The sequence below is a fragment of the Sciurus vulgaris genome (assembly GCF_902686455.1).
Source record: "Sciurus vulgaris genome assembly, chromosome: 12".
Lineage (NCBI taxonomy): Eukaryota > Metazoa > Chordata > Mammalia > Rodentia > Sciuridae > Sciurus > Sciurus vulgaris.
Genome location: NC_136473.1, coordinates 60,970,144 through 60,992,871, shown reverse-complemented (window position 1 = coordinate 60,992,871; position 22,728 = coordinate 60,970,144). Strand labels below are relative to the sequence as shown.

General features: G+C 35.3%; 1 protein-coding gene across 1 annotated transcript in view; it reads left to right on the top strand.

Moving 5' to 3' along the window:
* Positions 1–20,407, top strand: part of FBXO28 (F-box protein 28) — a 34,602-nt gene extending 14,195 nt beyond the window's left edge. The window contains exons 2-5 of the mRNA XM_079106706.1: positions 1,846–1,955; positions 5,392–5,530; positions 13,658–13,853; positions 15,740–20,407. Of these exons, the coding sequence (XP_078962832.1) occupies positions 1,846–1,955; positions 5,392–5,530; positions 13,658–13,853; positions 15,740–16,134 (840 nt within the window). The 3' untranslated portion in view covers positions 16,135–20,407. The remainder of the gene's footprint in view (positions 1–1,845; positions 1,956–5,391; positions 5,531–13,657; positions 13,854–15,739) is intronic.
* Positions 20,408–22,728: the final 2,321 nt, after the last annotated feature.

The following is a 22,728-nucleotide window of genomic DNA, read 5'->3' as shown; positions in this document are numbered from 1 at the left end:
ATAATCCCAGCCACTCGGGAAGCTGAGACAGGAGGAAAGCAAGCCTAAGCAACTTAATTGAGATCCTGTCTCAAAATAAATAAGGGCTGGGGATATGGCCCTTGGGTTTAATCCCTGGTTCAAAAAAAAAAAAAAAGTATATTTCCCTCTCACATAAAACATACTGGTATCTATAAAAATGTGGTTATTCAGGATTAGGGTACTGATTATTAAAGTATGGCCCAGGGAACTAATAGGGATTCCCTAAATCTTTCCAGTTTTCCCTAAGATCTAAAATATTTTCATTAACAGTATTAGGATGTTTGTGTTTTTGACTCATTCTTTCATAACTGTGGAGTGGCAGTTTTCCAATAGCTGTGTGAGATGTGATGGTCTATACACTGATAGTAAATAAAATTTGTGCTTATGTGTTCTTTTGGGTTTTATAAGTTTCTAAGTTGTCAACTTTTTAAAAAATGTAATATGTCACTCACTATATTTTGTTTTGGAAGGAAGAGTTATTTTTTACTAAAAACTGTTATATGTTGACTTGTTTACTGAATTTTTTTCAGTGACACTGAACAACTATTGATAACTGGTTTCATCTAGTTGGAAATAAATTCTACCACATTTTAAAATATAATTTGTTAGAAATTACTCTTAAGTACTTAAATTTCATTATGTTTTAATTTTTAAGTTTGAAAAGAACTGTTTCCTTAATACTTTTCACATGGCATGCTGTGATGTAGGAAGTATCTAGTTTAATATTAGAATAGTAAGGCCTTCATGAACTTCATCCCAGTTTGCCAGAATTTTTTTCTCCTTATATTATCAGGAGGAAACAAGTAGATTGTTTCATCAGCATTTCATTTCAACAAATATTTTTCAAGCATTTGTGCTTAGATACTATGAGAAAGATAGAAGCGTAAGACATTGTGTCTAATCAACCTGGCCTGGGTAGATGTTTATTTCAGTGTCTTGTAGTATAAGTACCCAGCCCTATCCAATGATCATTAACCTTCAGGTTGATGACTGAATAGCTGCAGAATTCTCAGGGATCAAAAATCAACCAGGTATTATATATTAGGTTTAATTAAAATAGGAAAGACACTAGAATATCTCAGAAATGTAACAAATATGTGGGGAAAAGTTTTCCAGTTAGTATTAAGATTGACTTTACCAAGTGATTGAACACGTATTATTCTAATGATGCCCCTCTAACGAAAATACTGTTCGCATTTTATAGATGGTTGTCTCAGGTACTCAAATGGTAGATTACATACACAAAAATACATATAGATTGGGTTTCAGATGAACTGTTCTGACTTCTGATCTTTTGCTTTTACTTAAAAAAGCACCATATTCCTTAAAGAGTTCAAAATGGTTCTTTCTCCTTTAATATTTTAGAAGGGATAGCAGAATCTATTCTAAAGACTTTGACCATCACTCTCCATAGTTAAATCACTAGAAATAAGAATTTGAATTTGGTTACAGATCATATAAATTTTGTGAGAGGTTTGACTGAAGTTTGAAGGTACATTTTTGGTTAACAGAAATTTTCTTGTTTTACACTATCAAAAATCTTCAAATACACTGTTTTATTGATCTTAAGAACTAGTCTCTGAGAACATTCAACTGACACTTAAATGATATTCCTTTATCCACAATGTAATATTAATTTATTAATGAAATGCCATAGGACTTACATGGATTAAAGGATTCACCTACTGACATTAATAAAAGACTCAGACACCAAACTAGGAAACAATAAAAGTACAAGAGAACTTGCAGTTGAGTATCTAAGTTAATTGTCTATTAATAATTTAGTTACTAATTTTGTTTTTATTCTGCCTCCCCTCCTCATAGGTTTGTAAAAGAATGGACTTGGTCTGCCAGAGAATGTTGAATCAGGGATTTCTGAAAGTGGAGAGGTACCATAATCTATGTCAGAAACAAGTTAAAGCACAACTTCCAAGGTATGACATGGCAAACAATGGAATTAATTTATAGTTGGGGATATTTTTGTTTCTTGTTTTGTTTGTTTTTATAAGGATAGTCTTTATTTATTTGGAGACAGGATCTTGATATATTGCTTGGGCTGGCCTTGAACTTGCAGTCCTCTTGGATTACAGGCATGTACCACTGCACCTGGTTAATCTTTTTGAATCCCAGAGTTTAAGTGTTAAATAGTTTTCAATTTTTTTGTAGAAAAGGACTCACAGATCACATTCAGTGGGCAGCTTTGGTTATATAGTGGTGAGCACAGCTGCCTTTCATAATCACAATAAGTGATTGTTACTGTCATTATCCACTCTCACCATTTTTGTTCAACATTTTATTAGATTTTACAGTCAGGGCAATAAGCAAGAAAATGAAATAAAAGTCATCCAAGTGTGTAAAGAGGAAGTAAAACTATTCAAAGATGTCATGTTCTTGTATACAAGGATTACATTGATGTATAATTAGTGCTAATTAACAAGTTCAGCAAGGATGTAGGATGTAAGATTAATAAACAAAAATCAGTTATTTCTATACACTAGTAGTGAACCATCAAAAATGAAGTTAAAAAGACAATTCCATTTTATAGTAGCACCAAAATGAATAAAATACTTAGTAGCAAATATCACAAAAGAAACCTGGGAAGGAGGCATTATGGCACATGCCTGTAATCCTAGCTACTTAGGAGGCAGAAGCAAGAGGATCACAAGTTCAAAGCCAACCTGGACAATTTAGTGAGACCATGTCTCAAAATAAAAGGCTGAGGATGTAGCCCGGAGATGAAGCACTTTCCTAACGTGAGAGCTGCATGCCAAAAACTATAAGGCATTGTTGAAAGAAATTCAAAAAGACTTAAAGAAAAAGAAGGACATTTTTAGTTCATGGATTGGAAAACTTTCATATTGTTAAAGTAGCAGTACTTCCTAAATTGTTCTATACATGCATTGCAGTCCCTATCAAAATCCCAGCTGTCTTATTTGCACACAGGAAACTGATCCTAAACTTCCTTTGGAAATAAAAGAGACTCAGAATAACCAAAACAATCTTTAAGAATAAAAATATTGGGGCGAGGGTTGTAGCTCAGTGGTAGAGCCCTTGCCTAGCACATGTGAGGCCCTGGGTTTGATCCTCAGTACCACATAAAAATAAAGTAAAATAAAGGTTTTGTGTCCATCTACAACTAAAAGTATATTTAAAAGAAATAGAATAAAAATATTGGAGGGCTAATATTTCCTGACTTCTAAACTTACTACAAAAGCAGCAGTGATTAAAACAGTAGGATACAGGATAAGAACAGATGTAACAATGAAAAAGAATCAAGAATACAGAAAGTAAACCCTTATATATTGAGTCAGTTGATTTTCAACAAGGATGCAAATATAGTTCAATGGGGGAAAGAATAATGTTTTCAATAATAATGCTAGAAAACCAACTATCTTCCTATAAATCAGTGAAGTTGGACCCCTTCCTCACAGTGTATACAAAAGGACTGTAGATCTAAGTGTAGATTGTCAGCCCTATACTCTAAAATCCTTAGAAGAAAACAATAGTAAATCTTCATGAATTTGGATTGGACAGTGGTTTCTTCTATATGACAACAAAAGCATAAATGGTTAAAAAGAAAGTAGGCAAGTTGACATCATCAAAATTTAAAGTTTTGTAGCTCAAAGGACACCATCAAGAAAGTGGACACCAATAGAAAGGAAGAAACTCATGTGTGAATCATATTTGATAAGTGACTTGTATTCAGATTATGTGAGGAACTTTTACAACTCAACAAAAGGCGACCAAATTCAAAGTGAAGAGATTTCTTTCTTCAGAGAAAATATACTAGTATTGGTAAGCATATGAAAGATGTTCAGTATCATTTGTTATAAGGGAAATGTGAACAAAACCATTACGAGGTAGCACTTTTCCACCTTCTCAGATAGTAAAATAAGAGACCAGAAATACTGAGTGAAATGTGGACATTATTGGAACCTTCTTTTATTACCACTGAAATGTAAGAGTACAGCCACTTTTAAAAACAGTTTGGCAGAGCTGCAATTGTGGCTCAGTGGTAGAACGCTTGCCTAGCATGTGTGAGGCACTGGGTTCAATCCTCAGTGCCACAAAAAAATAAATAAAGTTATCATGTCAGTCTACAATTAAAAATTGAAAAAAAAATTTTTGACTGTTTTTAAAAAGTTAAACAGACTTACCTTGTGAACCAGCAATTTCATTCCTATGTATACACTGAGAGAAACTAAAACACATCTACACAAAAACTTACACATAGGAGTAAGGGGTATAACTCAGCAGTAAAGTACTTGTCTAGCATGCATGAGACCCTGCATCAGTCCCCAGCATGGCTAAAGTATACAAAAACTTGTATATAAACGTTCTTAGCATTATTCATAATAACCAAAAAGTAGACACAACTCAAGTATCCATCAGCTAATAACTAGATACAGTGATAATATGTGATGGAATATTCTGTAGTAAACATGCTAGAATATAAATAAACCATGAGAATTATGCTAATGAAAGAAACCTAACCCAAAAACACATACTGTGATTCCTTTTCTGAACAAACACGTTCAGAACAAGCAAATATACGAATGTGTTAACAGTTACATGACCTTCATCTTCATGTAGTGATGAAAATGTTCAGAAATTAGGTAGTGATAATTGCACAATGCTGAATATATTAAACACTAAATTGTACACTAAAATAATGTTTATATGTGTGAATTCCTTCTGAACCAAATTGTTCAAAAAGTTTGAAGGAAGTACTTGTGTGTGTGTGTGTGAGAGAGATACTTGGGATTGAACCTAGGACCTCATACACGCTAATCAAGCGCTCTACCTATAAGCTATGTCCCCAGTCCAGGAAGTAAATTTTATGAGAAAAAACATGTAGTCTCTTACCAAGTGTCCCAGTGTATTTATTTCATTTACCTAATTTCTTTGATTCTCATAGCCATTAGCTTTAATAATAGCCAAGAAAACAAATCAAAGGTTGAAATTAAGTAAAATTTTTAAAAATTTTTTGTAGTGCTGTGGATTTAACCAGGGTCTTCTTGCATGCTAGGCAAGAGCTCTACTACTGAACTGTACTCCCAGTCCTAATCCTTTTCCCTATGAAGTATTACTTTTTCAAATATTTTTTCAGTAATTACTAGTCCTTTAAAAGAATTCCAGTGCATTACAATTAAATGATGACCCAAATACCGATTTCTAAGTTGATATGTCTCAGTATTAAACCATTTCATTAAGTTTTCTTGTAGTTGGAGAGAATGCCTTTATTTTATTTATTTTTATGTGATGCTTAGGATCGAACTCAGTGCCTCACATGTGCTAGGCAAGCACTCTGCCATGAACCACAGTCCCAGTCCAAATTGTCATTTATTTTTGTATTTATTATTATTTTAGGAGAGAGTCAGAAAGGAGAAACCATTCTTTAGCTCGTCATGCAGACATCCTTGCTGCTGTGGAAACAAGACTGTCATTACTAAATATGACTTTTATGAAGTATGTGGATTCCAATCTCTGTTGCTTCATCCCAGGAAAGGTAAAATAGAACTGCTTGTCCAGAATAGTTTGATTATCCTTTGTAAATTTTAAATTATTATACTAATGAAGTGATTTTTTTAGATGTTAGTATTGTTCCTACTTCTGAAAGAGTTTCTATGCATGGGTCTCTTTGGCTACTGTATAGTTATCAGTATAAATATGTATGTGTGATATCTATATTTAAAATTCTCATTACGAAATACACAGTAGAAGCTCTGATATTCTATAAGAAGCTTGTTGAGAGTTCATACTCAAGCTTGGCACAGTGGCACATGCCTATAATCCCAGTGACTCTGGAGGTTGAGGCAAGAGCATTGCAAGTTCAAAGCCAGTCTCAGCAACTTAGTGAGGCCCTAAGCAACTCAGTGAGATCCTGTCTCTAAATAATAAATTAAAAAAAAAAAAGACTGGGGGATATGACAATGGTTTAAGCATCCCTGGGTTCAATCCCTGGACCCCTGGTACCAAAAAAATAAATAAATAAATAAGAGTTCATGTTCAAGAAAAAATACTGAATTTTTACTTTTGTTAAAATGCCTGAGGTACTGCAGTGAATAAGAAAGGGGTTGTTCTGCCTTCAAGATTGTTGTAATTTGGGAAAGTAGAGTAGGACAAATTGGTTTTTGTTTTGTTAGAGAAATGTTTCATAATGACGACTTTATAAACTTTCAGATTTGACCAGAATAAATAATTGCTACATAGCAACACAATCATAGCTAAGTAATGGTCCTCTTTAACATAGAAATAAGTATATTGTGGTATATTTACCTTTAATAACATAATATAACACATGCTCCTTAAACCTTTGGTAGTACCTCCCTTCTTTTAGTTAACTGTAAATTCAGATGAGATATAGAAGCAGTGAAGGACTTAAATCATTTTGACACCTGGTTGATGGTTGCAAAAGATTCTTTTAACATGGTAGGAATGTTGTGTTTTAGTTAATTCCTTAGATCATTTATATTGGCAATACCATATATGTACTCTTTTTTCAGTTTTCTATGACATTTATTCTGAGGGAAGTCCTACTACTTATAATTTTTTTTTAAACAGGTTACCACATCTTCTGTATGTTTTTTTTTTAGTTGTAGATGGACACAATACCTTTATTTATTTATTTTTATATAGTGCTATGGATTGAACCCAATGCCTCACATGTGCTAGATAAGCACTCTACTGCTGAGCTACAACCCCAGCCCTTGCTTACCATTTTATTTGAAATATTCCTTGGTATATTACCTACAAATGCTTTTCTTTTGTAGTTACTATAAAAGGGTGAGTAATTGGAAACTTTAGTTTGTTTTGTTTTGTTTTGTTTTGTTTTTTTTGGGGGGGGGCGGTTACTAGAGATTGAATCCAAGAGTGCTTTACCACTGATCTACATCCCCTTTATATGTTTTATTTGGAAACAGGGTCTTGCTAAATTGCTGAAACTGACCTGGAACTTGTGATCCTCCTGCCTCAAATCTCCCAAATTGCTGGGATTATAGGCATGTGCCACTGTGCCTGGCATAGATTCTGATTCTTATGCCAGATTTTTCTGAATCTGATTTATAGTTCTTAACTCTTAGTGTTGCCTTTGAATCGATCTAGGTTGTCATCTCCAACTTCATAATTTTTATTGCATGTCTCATTTTACAGAGAATGAATTTTTAAGAGACATCTTATAGTTTTTATAACTTCAGATAGTTCAGATAGTTGTTAAACTAACAGTGGAGTAATTTGTGGCCAAGTTCATGGGCCTGCAGAAATTAAAATATTTAGTTTTTTACTTTTACAGAAGAATGTGCCAGTCAGTATTCTAGTTCATCAGGGTCACATGATTGCAATGGGGATTTTTGCTATATAAGTTCATTTGAGTCCTGCTGGGGTTTTTTGTGGGGGAGAGGCGGAGGGGATACCTATTGGCTTCTCACTTTAAATTCTAGTCCCAAAGTATAAGAACAAAATTAAGGTGGCAGCAGCAGAGGACATCTGTAGTTTCCAAGGTACAATAGGTCCTACTATCCCTATTTCATTGCTAAGAAAACTGAGGCCTAGAGATGTTGATTTGACAAAAGCTATACTCCAGTCTTGATTTCTCAATTGTCTTTTTTCCTTTTATCTTCCTATTTTCCTTACTAGTTCCCATTTCTTCACATGAATTTATCCTAATTTTTTTCTCCTATATGCCCATACCAAAAAGAACAAAAAACCCACATTTTTGCTTTTATTCAGATGTGTCCTATCGTACTTAATTCAGTTTGAACTATTTTTATTTCTAAAAGTACCTTCTTTATAGCTTATATCTTGCCTAAAACAACAGTGTACATACTCCGAATTTTTACTGTTTATGTTGTTGGTGTTTTTTTATCTTACTGGTACTAAATTGCTAACTTATCAGTTTTTGCAGTAATTGAATTGTTTTATGACTGTTTTCTTTTTTTATACTTCTTATCCTTTAACTTTTCACATCCTAGCTTCAAAACATAAAAAGGTGGCATTTTAATTTCCACACACTGACGTGAGAACATTATGTTTAGTCAGCTTTCCATTTCTGTAACAAATACCTGAGGTAAATCATCTTATAAGGAGAAAAGATTTCTTTTGACTCATGGTTGCAGTTTTAGTTCATGGTCACTTGGCCCTGTTGCTTTGGGCCTGTGGCAGCCCAGTACCTCATGGCAGGAGCTTATGACAGAGGAGGCCTGTTCACTTCATGGCAGCCAAGAAATAAAGAGAGAGAAAGGGAAGTGGCCAGGATCCCTATATTCCCTTCAGAGACACAGCCCCAATGACCTAACTTCTTCTCACAAGGCCCCACTGCTTAAAGGTTCCACCTCTTCCCAATAATGCCCAGCTGAGGGTCAGGCCTTTAACAGATGAGCATTTGGAAGACCAGATATATATTATAGCAAACATTATACAGAATAATTTACTTTCTGCCCAACATAATCTTGATTCTCTGGTGAGTTACTCTTGTTTCTCCCAGAACATGTCCCTGGGTTATACTAGTTCAGGAGCTTAATTCATTTTGTGAATATAGATTGTGTATCCGTTTTATTTTTAATTCAGATCTACTGTCTGCATTTTGTTTCACAAGTGAATCTGGGCAATAACAATATAGTTTAAATTAGATTGCCAGATATGTACCACAATTTTGAGAATTTGCCACTATTATCTAGGGCAGGGACCAACACACTTTTCTGGTAAAAGCCAGATGGTAAATACTTGGCTTTGTGGACCATGGGGTCTCTATCACAGCTACTAGACCTGGAGAAATAACCATGGACAACATATAGTTATAATAAAATTTAATTTGTAAAAACTGGCACATGCCAAATAGAATAATAGTTGAACAACCCTAACCACCACACTGATATCCCATTCATCTTCTCTCAGAACTGTTATAAATGGTTGACTTTTCTCAAATCTTCTGCCTAATATGTGGAGGTTGTACTTTTTATACCAAGCTCATGTCTACAGCAGTAGTTCCCACATACTGAAATTTGTGCTACATGTGAATATTGGTAGCTAATTATTCTGGAACATACAGGAATGAAATAAGACATGATAGTCCCTGCTCTTGATCATTATTAGTAGCCTCAGTAAACCTTGTGTTCTCATGGAAACACAATGGTGTCTAGAGTTAGGGTTTTCCCAGTGTGAGTATAATGTCATGAAGTGGTCTCTAAACAGATGTATAGGTGTGATTGGTTTGTTTTTAATGTTTTGGGAAAGAAATCTAGTTGTGTTGTATTTTGTTATCCAGAGCCAGCAATTACATACCTTTTTTCTCTTTGCTTTTATTTTTTATTTATATGTCTTTTTCCCCCCCTGAACCATTTGAAAATAAGTTGGAAACATTGTGATCCTTAAATTTTTGTAGTTCTTAAATATTTCAGTACATTACCTAAGAACTAAGATACTCATTGAATCACAGTAGAAAAATTGGGAAATTTAACATTGGTATAGCAACAAATTTATATTCAAATTTCATTACTTTTTTGGGAGGGACAGTACTAGGGATTTAACCCATGGACACTTTAACACTGAGCTACATTACATCCCTACCCCTTTTTATTTTTTACTTTGAGATAGTCTTGCTAAGTTGCTGAGGCTGCCTCTAATTTATTATCCTCCTGTCTCAACCTCCCAAAACACTAGGATTATAGGCATGCGCCACCATGCCCAACATATTTCATTACATCTCAATAATATGTGCCTTAGCAATTTTTTTTTTCCTCATTCTGGAATCTAATCTAGGACCAGGTATGGATTCTAATTTTCAGTCTGAAACAGTCCCCTAGTCTATCTTTGTATTCTTTGATCTTCACTTTTTTGAACTGCATAGGTCAGTTATTTTGAGGGATGCCCTTTCAATTTCAGTTTTTATAATGTTTCCTGAACATTGTGGCTTCATTTCTTTTACAATTGATTTTAATATGAAGATGCTCTTAAAAATCAAGGTTAGTTGGGACTGTTTCTTTCTTTTACTATAACTGTCCTAAAATATACATAGCTATAAGCTTTTAAAATGAGAAAAAGAAAATTGGTCTATTTTCCTATTGAATTGTTAGATCCTTCCTCTCCACCCCCATCTTCCTGATCAGCTTTCTGTGCTGCAGCCTTAAATACAGAGTGCAGAGAATCACCAGACTGATATGTATCAAAACAAAACAAACAGGAAGAAAAAAACCTTTGAGGACACCATGTAAGGGTAGAAAATTTAAGAGGCTATAATAGTCGAAGAGAAATTACATTCCAATGCGTGCCATATAAGAAATATTCAAGAAGTTTTAAATGCACTTAAAAATTTAAATATGAAAAAATTTTAAGTTAAATAGGTGGAAGGAGAAGTTAAGAAAATCTCAAGTAGAATAAAAAGACAAAGTTTTGAGAAAAATGAGAATATACATTCTATATTCTAATAAGCTGTTTGCTAAACAGATTAAAAAAAAAAAGATGCTTTCTCACCCACAGTAGTCTGAAGACTTAACAACAGTATGTCATTTATTACTATGCCAATTTAAACAAAAGCAAGATCAGTGAATTATGTGTATTAGAAATGCAGCAGTTTACTGCATTTGGCTTGTGTCATACTTTTTTAAAAACTTGTTCATGAAGGGGAAATAAAAGGTTTGAGTTGGGTGAGGTAGTGCGTGCCTGTAATCCCAGCCACTCAGGAAGCTGGGCCAGGAGAATCTCAAGTTCAAAGCCAGCCTCAGCAAAATCAAGGCTCTAAGTAACTTAGTGAGACCCTGTCTCTAAATAAAATACAAAATAGGACTGCGGATGTGACTCAGTGGCTAAGTGCCCTTGAGTTCAATCCCCGATACCTCCAAAAAAAGATTTGATGAAGATGTTAACTGGATTTACACTGGAAGAGGGTTCAGAGAAGACATCTCTTTAAGAAAGTGAAATGTTATTGAGACCTCAAGAATGAGGAAGGAATTTGGTATGGAGGAGATATACAAGGAAAATGTTACAGAAAAGGGGTCAATGTGCAGAAGCCCTGGAGCGAGAAAATTGGGGTTGTATTTATTTCATAGAGTTAATGAGCAGTTTGTGACTATAGATGCAATATACTAGCCTTGGGTAGAACGTTATAAAAATAGTGGGGTATTACAGTGCTTTTCTAATTTGTAAACCACATGTAAAACTTTGTCCTAGCACTAGCACATAAAATTAGTCAATGAACAAACTTTTATAAAATACCGTACTCCTATTTTGTTAATTATATATAAATAATTAAGAGTTCTGAGCTTCTGCTACCTTCCATAAATATTTACTGTTTGGATTACACACACGTAAAACTTGAAGTTATTTGTGTGTGTGTGTGTGTGTGTGTGTATTTGTGTGTATGTAAGTGTGTAACATTAGTAGCTATTTTGCAAAAAACACTGAATCTAATTTTACAGTCAAGTATTTTATGTAATACATAAGTTATTTTTATGTGTGTGTGTGTGTAACATTGGTAGCTATTTTGCAAAACTATATTGAATCTAGGGACTAGGTTGTGGCTCAGAGGTAGAATGCGCCTCTCACATGTGCAAGGCACTGGGTTCAATCCTCAGCACCACATAAAAATAAATAAAGGTATTGTGTCCATCTAACTAAAAAAAAAAAAAATATTTAAAACATGTATTGAATCTAGTTATATAATCTGATGTTTTATGTATGTAAAATATTACCTATTTCTAGACCTTGAATTCCTTGAACAAGCCAAGCTGACACTGACTTTTGGACTACTGCCATTATTATACCTACCTGAATTGTTTTCTCCACAGATGTTCAAGATATTATTCCTTAGCATTCATTTTTATTAAATATGTCAAAGAAGCCTTTCCTAAACACCTGTGTAATGTATTCCCTACCCCCTGATAGAAATTATCATATTGTCCCCATTTGCCCTAATGGCAGTATTTTAAGTGATTTTATTGTTTGTTTATTTAAGTTTCATAAGAATAAGAATCTTATCATCCTTGTTCATCATTTGTACCCCAGCGCTTTGAAAAATGACATTCCTGTGATGAACTCAATAAGTATTTGAATGATGTTTATCTTACAATTTAAAATATACTCACAGAATTGAATTGTAAGCCCAAGGGAAAGTACTCCATTGCTATTGAAAACAAAAAAAACTTCTAAAATGAGTTTGTTATAGAATAGAAATGCCAGAAGTAAATATATCATTAACCACTAGTGCCTTAAATTTTCCCTTCACTATCTTGTTCTGCATATTCTCCTTTGGCACTCTCAGTCTCTCTTATGCGATTGGCTGCTGAAGTCTCACCATCATCTGCGGTCTCTCCTGACACCTGCATTCCCATGTAATTCAAAACCAGAATGTCTTATCTCCCATTGCATCTGCCTATGCAAAAACCACCTCAGCCCAAGCCAGTTCCTGTTTATTTCTCCAAACCCACAAACCTGACCTCTTCTGTGAAGTCTTCCTTGGGCTTTTGATAAGGACAAATTCTAAATTTATTATGCACAAGTCATTCTAGACTGACAAGGATCATCACATTGCATTGAAAGTCTAGAAAACATTTAAGAACTTAGAATTTGTCCAGGTAATATTCTGATAGATTATATGTTTCTCTAATAATCCTCAGCAGCCTGAGTAGAGGGAAAAGACGGATTATAAAACCAAATTCAGAGTCGGAAACTGGCTAAGTAAATGTAGTGAGAGGAATATCTGGGATTCAAGGTTGTTTGGAATTTTGGTGACAGAATGGTTTTGGTTTATTAGTCCACAATTCTCATGAGGTACAATCCCATTGGAATAGATGTTATCTGGACTGGGGTCTTCAGAGACATGAATTATTATATTCAGCTCTATGCTGAAATTATGGAAAGTATTAAGAACACCCTCACAGGGATAAAAACTGAGGGCATAATTGTTTAAGGAAGTTGAGTTACCATTCTAGTGAGAGAGTTAGGAATCAGGGGTGTAAGAACATCATTTCTTCTCCATGTATTAGCCTTGTCTTTCTCCATCACAATTTTCATTAAAACAAAAAAGAATCTTTTACTATACTTTGGTGATAGCAAGAAAATGTGTTCTGAGGAAACCTCATTCCAATCCATGGCAGTTTGTAAAGAAACAAAACGTCAAGAAGGCAGTGCAAAATAAAAAAGAATCAGACTGAGTTCCTGGGACTTGGGGAATAGAATTGGGTTTGGAGGATTAACATAATATGGGTTTGGGTAATCTCCCATCCTATACCTACTTTCATATAGTATTTAATTTCTTCGTATAATCCTCTGGTTTCTTTTGCAATTTGTATAGGCTTCTATGTATCTCTGTGTGTGTGTGTGTGTGTACATGTGTGCATATCCCCAGTGCTCTGATTTCCTTCAAGGCAGGAGCTATATTTTATTTGTCCTAGTTCTTGGTGCCCCCAGCCACAGTACCTGGTAAACTTAAAAGATCCTTAGTAAATCTAAGTATAAAGTATTTTGTAAATAAACCCAAAAGCCACACATGGCAGATAGTAATATTATCCATGACTAGTACACCTACTAAATCACCCTGTAGATCTTTATAGGGATTGTAAAACATGCAATTATATCTGCCTATTTAGTAACTTTTCTTTTAAAAAAAAAAAATTGTAGTACTAATACAAATTTTTTGTTTTAGGTGATTGATGAGATTTATCGTGTGTTGAGATATGTCAATTCTACCAGAGCCCCTCAGCGAGCTCATGAAGTGCTACAAGAGTTAAGGGATATTTCCTCCATGGCAATGGAATACTTTGATGAAAAGATTGTTCCAATTCTAAAGAGGAAATTGCCAGGATCAGATGTGTCTGGAAGACTTATGGGCTCTCCTCCAGGTATCTCATTTATCTTCAGTTTATAATAACATTCATACATAGTTTTGTAACTTGCCTTCCCCCCCCCTTAACCATATATTTTGAATTTTTCTGCTAGTAAATATTTATCCACAACATTTTTAGTGATATATTGAATAACAAATCATATATAACTTGTATAACTGATCTACTTTTAGGCATATTTATTGCTTATAGTTTTCTTTTCTTTCTTTTTTTCTTTTTTGGTACTGGAATTGAACCCAGGATCTCACACACAGTGTCTCACACATGCTAAGTACATACTCTATCTACCACTGAGTTATATTCCCAACCTTCTGTTTCACATTTTTCAATTAAATTATACTGTGTAGAACAATCTTATGGCTAAATCTTTGCACATATCCACAACTATTGACTTACAGTAAACTTTGTTAAAGTAGCATTGCTACTCAGGAGGCTGAGGCAGGAGGATTGCAAATTCAAGGCCAGCCTCAGCAACTTAGTGATACCCTGTCTTAAAGTTAAAAAGGTGTGTAGATTAGTGGTAGAGTGCCCTTGAGTTCAGTCCCTAGTACTCTACCCCCCAAAAAATGATTTTTTAAGAACAGAATTTAATATATCAAATAAAATACAAAAACTTATTTATGGAAAGAATCCAGTGAATTATTTCAGCCCCCAAAATGTCTGGCTGCTCCTTTCAAAAACAGGGTTCACTTCTGTGGTAACTATTTTGCAAAATTATATTGAGTCCTACATATCTGTGCACTTATCTACTGAAAGACTAAATTGTTCAATTTCTTCAACTCTTGCACATACTTTAAATTAGGGCGAAACATTTATTAAACCTTTTTGTTTTGTTCAGATTAGTTAGCTCCCAGCAGTACTCAGTGGGGTACCTAAGTGAATCTCTTAATTTAATAATAAAAGCCTACAGCATCTCAGCATTAATGTATGTATTACTTATTAAGTACCGATTATGCGCACAGCACTGTACTGTGTCCTGTGGAGAATAAAAAGAAGTGTAATACGTGGTGTCTTCTCGCAAGAACCTTACTATTTTAAAAGGTAAGATGTATCCAGACCCAAAGTAAAATTATCATAAGGAAGAGAAATATTTTAAGACAGTGTCCACTTACATACCAAATGAAGCAGAGACAGAATCCTAAGGAAGATAAAATCAGTATTGGCTGGTCTCATTGAGATGTCAGGAAAGGTAAGAATAGTCTTGACTCTTGATGTAAGAGTAGAAGTAAGAATAAGCAGAGAGGGAAGGAAGACTATACCTCAGCCAAGGAAATACTGTGGTTATTTAGATGTGCAAGGAGAAAAATAGCTTGATGGGTATAGGGTAGGAATAGATCTATCTGGTTCTTTTTTTAAAAATCTTCATGATAAGGTTTTTAAAAATTAGGTTATTAACTTAAAATAGTGAATTCTATGCCCATGTTATATTCTAGTCACTCCTAAAAGAGAATAGTTCCAAAACCTTTCTATACCATGTTGTATGTGATGTAACCTACTTTTTGATGTAGTCCCTGCTTTGTGGTTAAGGTGAAGCCTTTGCATTTAGCTAAGTGCTAGTGAACTTAAGAATATGATAGGTCTAAACTTGTAACTTGAAAGTTTATGTAAAATTAGAAATCATCTTCTGATTTTACTACATGTATTTTCTTACTAGGTCCTAAAAATGTTTAACAGTTTAAACAGCATTTTAAATCCAAGTGTATGCCATTTAGTGCCTTTCCCTGTTTGCTTCCAGTCCACATATTGCCCCATGAGCAGAAGAATGAGAATTCAAACTCATTTATAATTAAAACAAAGCATCTGATTAATTAGTAGACCATAAGTTTGTGTTACTGATAGGGAAATATATTAAGTGATTGACCGTTTAAACTATATCTCCACAGTGCCAGGACCCTCTGCAGCCCTAACAACAATGCAGCTCTTCTCCAAGCAGAACCCTTCAAGACAAGAAGTTACCAAACTCCAGCAGCAGGTTAAAACCAATGGTGCTGGTGTGACTGTTCTCAGGCGTGAAATTTCTGAGCTTCGCACCAAAGTGCAAGAACAGCAGAAACAGCTTCAAGACCAAGACCAGAAACTGCTAGAGCAGACCCAAATCATAGGTGAACAGAATGCACGTTTGGCAGAGCTGGAACGCAAACTACGAGAAGTAATGGAAAGTGCAGTAGGAAACTCCTCCGGGTCTGGGCAGAATGAGGAGTCTCCTCGGAAACGAAGAAAGGCAGCAGAAGCTATAGACTCTCTTAGAAAATCTAAGCGTCTTCGGAATAGAAAGTGAATTGAAATATGGTTCTAACTCCAGAGGAAGACATAGCTTGGTAGCTTAAGCAGTTATGCATATCAGGATACTGGGAGCAACATGGTGTCCCTTGGGCTTCTAGGCTTTCAGAACAAACTTGAACTCTTATGGTTGGGACATTCTTTTCCCACTTATGGTGGAACTCATGCACAGAATCTTTTTACTTTGCAATAGATTTGTACTAACCAGACCCGTTCTATCATGTTTGGGGGAGTTAACTTTTTTCTGTGCAGATAATGTTTAAAGGAAGCTTATTTGTTTCTGCATATATGCACATGACATAAGGATCTTAAACAAACCCAGTCTTGACAGACTAGAAGTTAAGTTTAATACAGAAAATGTCCTGTTCACTTGAAAGAAAAAAACCTACTTTTTAAATGGACACTATGTTGTTTTAAAAAAAAACAAACAAAAAAAAAAAGTTGACTTTTTGTTATAAGTGACCTTTGTCTGGAATGTCTGAAAAGTAGTTAATGCTTTTTGGTATTGAAGTGATGGGTAACTGAAAGGATTTCCATAGTATTGACTGTAGAAGGAGCCTCTACAGTATTGACTATATATTTTTATAAACTACTGGCAAGGGACTTATCCAGTTGTTATATACATGTTTTCAGTTCTTTTTGGGGCCATGTCCTACATTTGCATGGATGAATGCATGCATTGCCTCGTCAACTCACTTAAAAAGCTCTTGCACTGGTATTGATCTTGAACCTCTATACTTCTCCACTTTTTAGAGCAGCGCCTTCATTGATTTAAGCACTTAACATCTTCCACCACAACAGCTTGCCTCTAGGGAGAAAATTGTTAGTCCATTTGTCCTCCAGTTTTATAGGAACAAGACTATTAAAGCCCATTGCTTTATCTATTCTCTGTAGGGTTCAGGTACACTGGCTAAGGTAGAATCCAAAATCCAAGGTTCTTTTCTGTCAAGATCAGACCTCTGGGAGCTAGTAAAGATCCTAACTTGTCACTGTGTGCTCATGGATCATATTGATGACTGAATAGGGGACCTAATTGTGGCTGTAGTTTGCCACTGAAGGAGAGTTCACCGAAGAAAATTGTACAATGAAAAAGCAATTCGATCATTTCCAGGAGATGACACAAGGGAAGCTTTTTAATATTAATTTCAAGCTTTCCTTATCCTATAACTTTAAACAAAAGCTTTAATTTTTTTTTTTTTTTTTTTTTTTGCACTCCTGTTTTGAGCTTGTAACTGGAAAAGCATGTCTTGCACTGTTCAACCTTTGAGTGGTCACTTTAACAATCTCCAAATTGTGTACAGTAGTTCTTTTGCCCAGTTGTATATTTTTGAGACATTTCAACAATCACTGTCCTAGTTTTAATGTACTAAATTATGTAGTTATTTGTCAAGTTTTTAAACAACTGTTGCCTTGGGCTTCAGTTATTTAAAATAAATTTAGGTGTGATACAGAAAACTATCCATTTCCAGGTGGAAGTTTGACACCTGTATACAATCTAAGGTTTTGGTAAGTACCTTAGTTGAATAAAAGCACAAAGTCATCACCCTTTTTATCCGTCCAACATGACATGGTTATACATCCTTTAGGTTAACTTTGCCAAACAGAACTTTTTCCTATCCATTTTCAGTATTGTCCTTTCATAATATTGTCCTTAGATTTTGATTAATTATATGTCTACCTTTGAAACTCCATTTACAATGTAGTATGTTTTCAATGAAAAAACATAAAGCAACATCCAAGTGTTTATGGTTTGTTGGGAAGGTAATTTTAAAATAAACAGTTTCCTAAAAACATTTGTCAGCCAAGATCATCCATAAAAGTCCCCGTCTGGAACTTATTTTCTCAGCAGGTCTCGTTTGTAATCATAGGATTTAGCCATATTATCATAACTTTGGAGGAGGCCTACTGGAATACTCATGGCCTTTAATATGCTTTTTCTGGTAATAGAAAGACTTTTTTAAGTATCAGAGTACTGGTTTACAAACTATGATCCTTATGCATCAAAGGGATATAGGCTCAGCTTTTTTGTTTTTTGTTTTTGGCAGTACTGGGAATGGAACCCAGGGCCTCATGTACGTTAGGAAAATACTATAACCACTAAGCTACACCCCCAGTCCTCAGCTTATTTCTCTAATAGTTATCAAATTACTAAAGTTTCCTGAATTTCTTTTTAAACTACATCTAAGTAGCCTAAATGTATCTGTAGTCTTCCACTAGTTAACATGAGTTTATGGCTTTCAGAGTGAGCATTCACACTGTTAAGAGGTAATTTTTTTGTTCCCAAATCCAAATTTCTACAGTATACACTTAAAATTCCCTGTCTATAAGATTGAGTTGCACTTGTTAGGGCATGAGTGTTTCATAACTAGGAGAATAAAGCACTACAGTTCACTTGTTTATGTTGTAGACTAGCTAAAACAGGTTATGATATTGTCTTCACCATTTATTAGGATAGTTACTGGGTAACTGTTAAACTTGCTTTTGGATAGCATTTAGGGTTCTATAAATACACCTAAAATTGACATGTTACAGGAATATTATAAATTAGTTTCAGAACCTCCTGCTCTGCATTTTATACCAGTAATTTGAATGCTGTGTTTTTAATAGTACAGCATTTCATAAAGTATTGTCATTTTCCTTGACTGAAAAGACTTCTCTGTTGTATTGGGTCATTCCACACACATGAATTATGGTACAACACTACACACATGGATAAAAGTGTGAAAGGCCTGGATAGGAAGTGAAGAGGACTGACCCCTGGCCCCAGCCCTCACCCCAGCCAGATCCTCAGCTTAGCTCCCATGTGGACATGGCTTACTTGGTTTTCACACATTCTGAGGTTATAGAAACTGCTGTTTTTCAGAATTCTCTTTTGATGTTCAGAGCCTAGAAATAATAGGGCAAATGTATTCAGAATAATCCTGTTTTTAAAGACTATTGGGGTGCCATCAGGTCTAAAGCCACTGGTTTTGGAAGCAACTTTTTTTGTAAAACGTGTTTTTTGGAGTACTGAACTTTACAGAGGCTTGCCTTAATATCTATTTAGTAGTTTCAAGATGTATGCGCTATTATTCTACGTGTTAAAATGTTAAAATATTCTATGTAGCCCCAGAAGTGGGTAAAACAGAGTATAAGTAATGCCTAAATAAATAAGCTAAAAGGTGTCACTACAGCTGAGTTTTTCAGAGAAAGTGGACATATAAAAATAGGCTATGCGTCATAAAAATAATGGCACCTTAGGATTGCACTATTTTATGCATTATTTTATATGCCATTTCATAGCCTGCACTTTAATCTCCAAAGAAATGATGTATGATATCCCAGTTGTTCCTTATTAATAAACTTTTTCCTAAGACAGGGCACTTAATTCTATTTTACTATACTGAATTAGTTTCTTGGAGGTGGATTCCTTTTTTGGGTTCTCTATTTCCTTAGCCATATATTTTCTAGGATCTGGGAACTCCCTCTCTTGTCTGTTTCCAATAGTATATAATTTTAATTTAATGTAATGCAAATCCCATACTTGGTGATCAGCACATTTTATATTCTCTTCTAGCAGTAAGTACCCATTTGTTACACTTATCAAACCCTCTAAAAATACATGCTGTAAACAGTGAAGGAGGGAATGAAAGGCATCTTGATGCAGTTGCTGGGAAAGAACGCTAATTGAAATAGGAAACTCAGTTTGATATGCCATCCAATTCTTTGACTTGGGATCTATATAAATTCTTTTAACTAGCACACAAAAGGTAAAGTTAAAACTACTTAAAAGTAAACCTATAGCCTGTCATCTCCAGTAAATTATTTTCAGAAAATACTAAATCTACAAAATGAGACTGGCTATTAGTTGACTGCTACCTGCCATAATCTCACTTTGAATAGCAATACAGTTATATTGATAATAAATACAACAGGCTTAAGTAAATTAGTTGGCCTTTTGCACCTTCCTAAGAATCTCGGTTAAATTTCTGAAGTTCAAAAAATAAATCTAAAATTTTCCTGTTGTGTCTGAAGAAAACCATGAGGTTTAAAAGCATATTGGTAATCTGTTGAGTCTGCCAAAATCTAGTGGTCCATATTCAAAACTACCAAAAGGTTAGAGTGTAAAATTCCTTTATGTGGTACCATGTCTGTTTACCTATGCTTATGAGCAACAATAAATCACTAGTTTACCTTCTGGAATTTTAATTGTTAAAACTTAATTATTGGAAAGTAAAAAACACCTCCCAGTTACACAACAGGGTACGTAAATAAATGTGTTGTTACCAGTGCTACTTGTTTTCTTTGTATTTCATGCACAAGTTTGGAGCTCCATTGCTAACGGATACCATATTAGCAGCTACTGTCTCATGAAGCACTGTATTGTGTGTTTACATGTCGTAGTCCTTCACAGCCACCTTATCAAGTAAGTTCTACTCCACTTGGGTTAGGGAACAGGTCCATAGTGTTAGACAGCTAAGTGACTTTTGAGGAGTTGACCCAGATCCAGCTGCTTCTGAAGGGTTGTACTTCTTGCTACACTGTGCCACACTAAGATGCTAGACTTCCTGTGTGAGTGATCATGCCGTACATCCACTCGAAGCAGCTAGTGCACAAAATTACTTAGGCTAAAAGTAGTACATAAGAACTTCAATCAAGGATAAGCTGATCTCAGGAGGGACTATTACTCTAAAGTTTTTCTTAGCAATGGGTTCACCCTAAGTGTGTGAGTAGAAGAGATCACTGTCAAGTTTTCAAATCAATTTCACGTTTCTTAAAGGTGTGACTGTGATAGGAATTGCTGACAACAAAATTCTCCGAGGAAGGACAGACTTACTGCGTAATAAATTCTTATTCCCCTCCCAGCGCATCCACAAGGTTGAGAGAGATCACAGATAATGTGATGCTGAAAGGTGAGGGTGAGAGTGGAGTCATTTGTCCAGCACTGCCACCACATTCTGAGCACCCTGATAACAGCTTGGAAAAACGAAACCTGCTGCTGTGTATCCCAGTGTTCAGAAGGTAGAGCACAGTAGAAATCTATTTTGTGTTCTCCAGGTGGCTCAGTCCTGTAATTCACGATGTTAGAAAACCAAGGATCCTTACCAGTATTAAAAAACTTTTCTTTCTAAGGGTGCAGTTCAGTACCACATGTGCATACGCAAGGCCTCAGGTTCAGTCTGCATGAACACACACATAAAGCTCTTTATGAATTTCCTCATGTTAATTCCTGAAACAATTTTTACAGGATCCAAGGACCCAAAGATGGAAGTTAAATTAATTAAGTCCATTAAATACTGCAAATTGTCTTAACTTGCTGGTGTACATTCCTCTGGTTTTTGGTGAGTCATAGTCTCAAAGCAAAATGAAAAGTAAATTGTAAGGAGATGAAACAGGAGTGGTGGGTGTTTGAGCCAAAAGCACGAATTATGTCCAGAAAGAAAATACAAATCAAGGTTGAATTTTCCAAAATTAAACATTTCATTCATAGAAACATAAGGTGAGGGTGACAGTGGGATCCGTTGCCCCAGCACTATACCTCCATTTCTGTAATCATATCTAAATAGGTTTCAGCTTCTGTGTTTTAAATCCTCCCCACTTCCTTTGGATTGAGCAAATCCAAGTTTCTAATTAACAGGTTTGTTAGAGTCTGATGCAGCAATGTAAAAGGTAAAGTTAGCCCTGAGGATGAAGACGTAAGTTTTATCTCTATTGAGACAAGGAAGGACACAGCTCTCCCTTCTCGAGACCAAGTGAAGGCTAACTTCTTGTTCTTCCTTTACAGGTTTGGAACAAACGTACCTGCACAAGCTCTTTAATTAGTTTTTGTGATCCTAGGCACTACCATAGCAGCTGCCCTCCATTCCCAAAGCAGCTGTGAAATACTGTTATTGTAGTCTGTGCAAGAAGACCATGAAGGAATGAATGAGTGTCAGGGATGAGTTAACAGCGCCCCATATATAGAAAAGCATGAAATAAATAGTTGTGACATGTATTTAGATATGATTACACAAATAGAGGTACAGATATTTGTGGATACACGTGTATCTCCTTTAGGTGGAGTGACACATGCCTGATTGGTGGTCTCCAAAAGTAACTGTTCAAGGAGCTTGTTATGCATTGGCCACTACATGAGTTTATGCTAGTCCTTCTCCTGAGTATATGTGAAATGCATACACACTTGTTTTTAGCACAGAAAACAATGTTGCTACTCTTACAGGCTTTCTAGCCTCCTGAGAAAATTTATTTTTAGTTCACCTTAGCTTTGTTATCTCCTAGAATCCTAGAACAGAAGGAAACTTGGAGCTGGTTTAAATTCACAACTTTTTCATCCATGAGGTCACAGTGATTTGCACAAGGCCACCTGCCCTCATAATGGCAACTCGGGGTTTTTGTTCACAGGACTTTCCGCTCTGCCTCAACTTGGCTCCTCTAGAGTGACAGGAGAGTAAGCCAGTTCTTGGCCTTAGGCTTGGAGGTGGGACAAAGAAAGTGGTCCTTGGGTTACAATGGTAGAAGACAGGAGCCTCTCCAAAACTTGCACCTTAATATGCAATTTAGAGGTCAAGGCCAAGTGCACTTGTTCTGGAATTGTTAAAGGGCCTCCTAAATC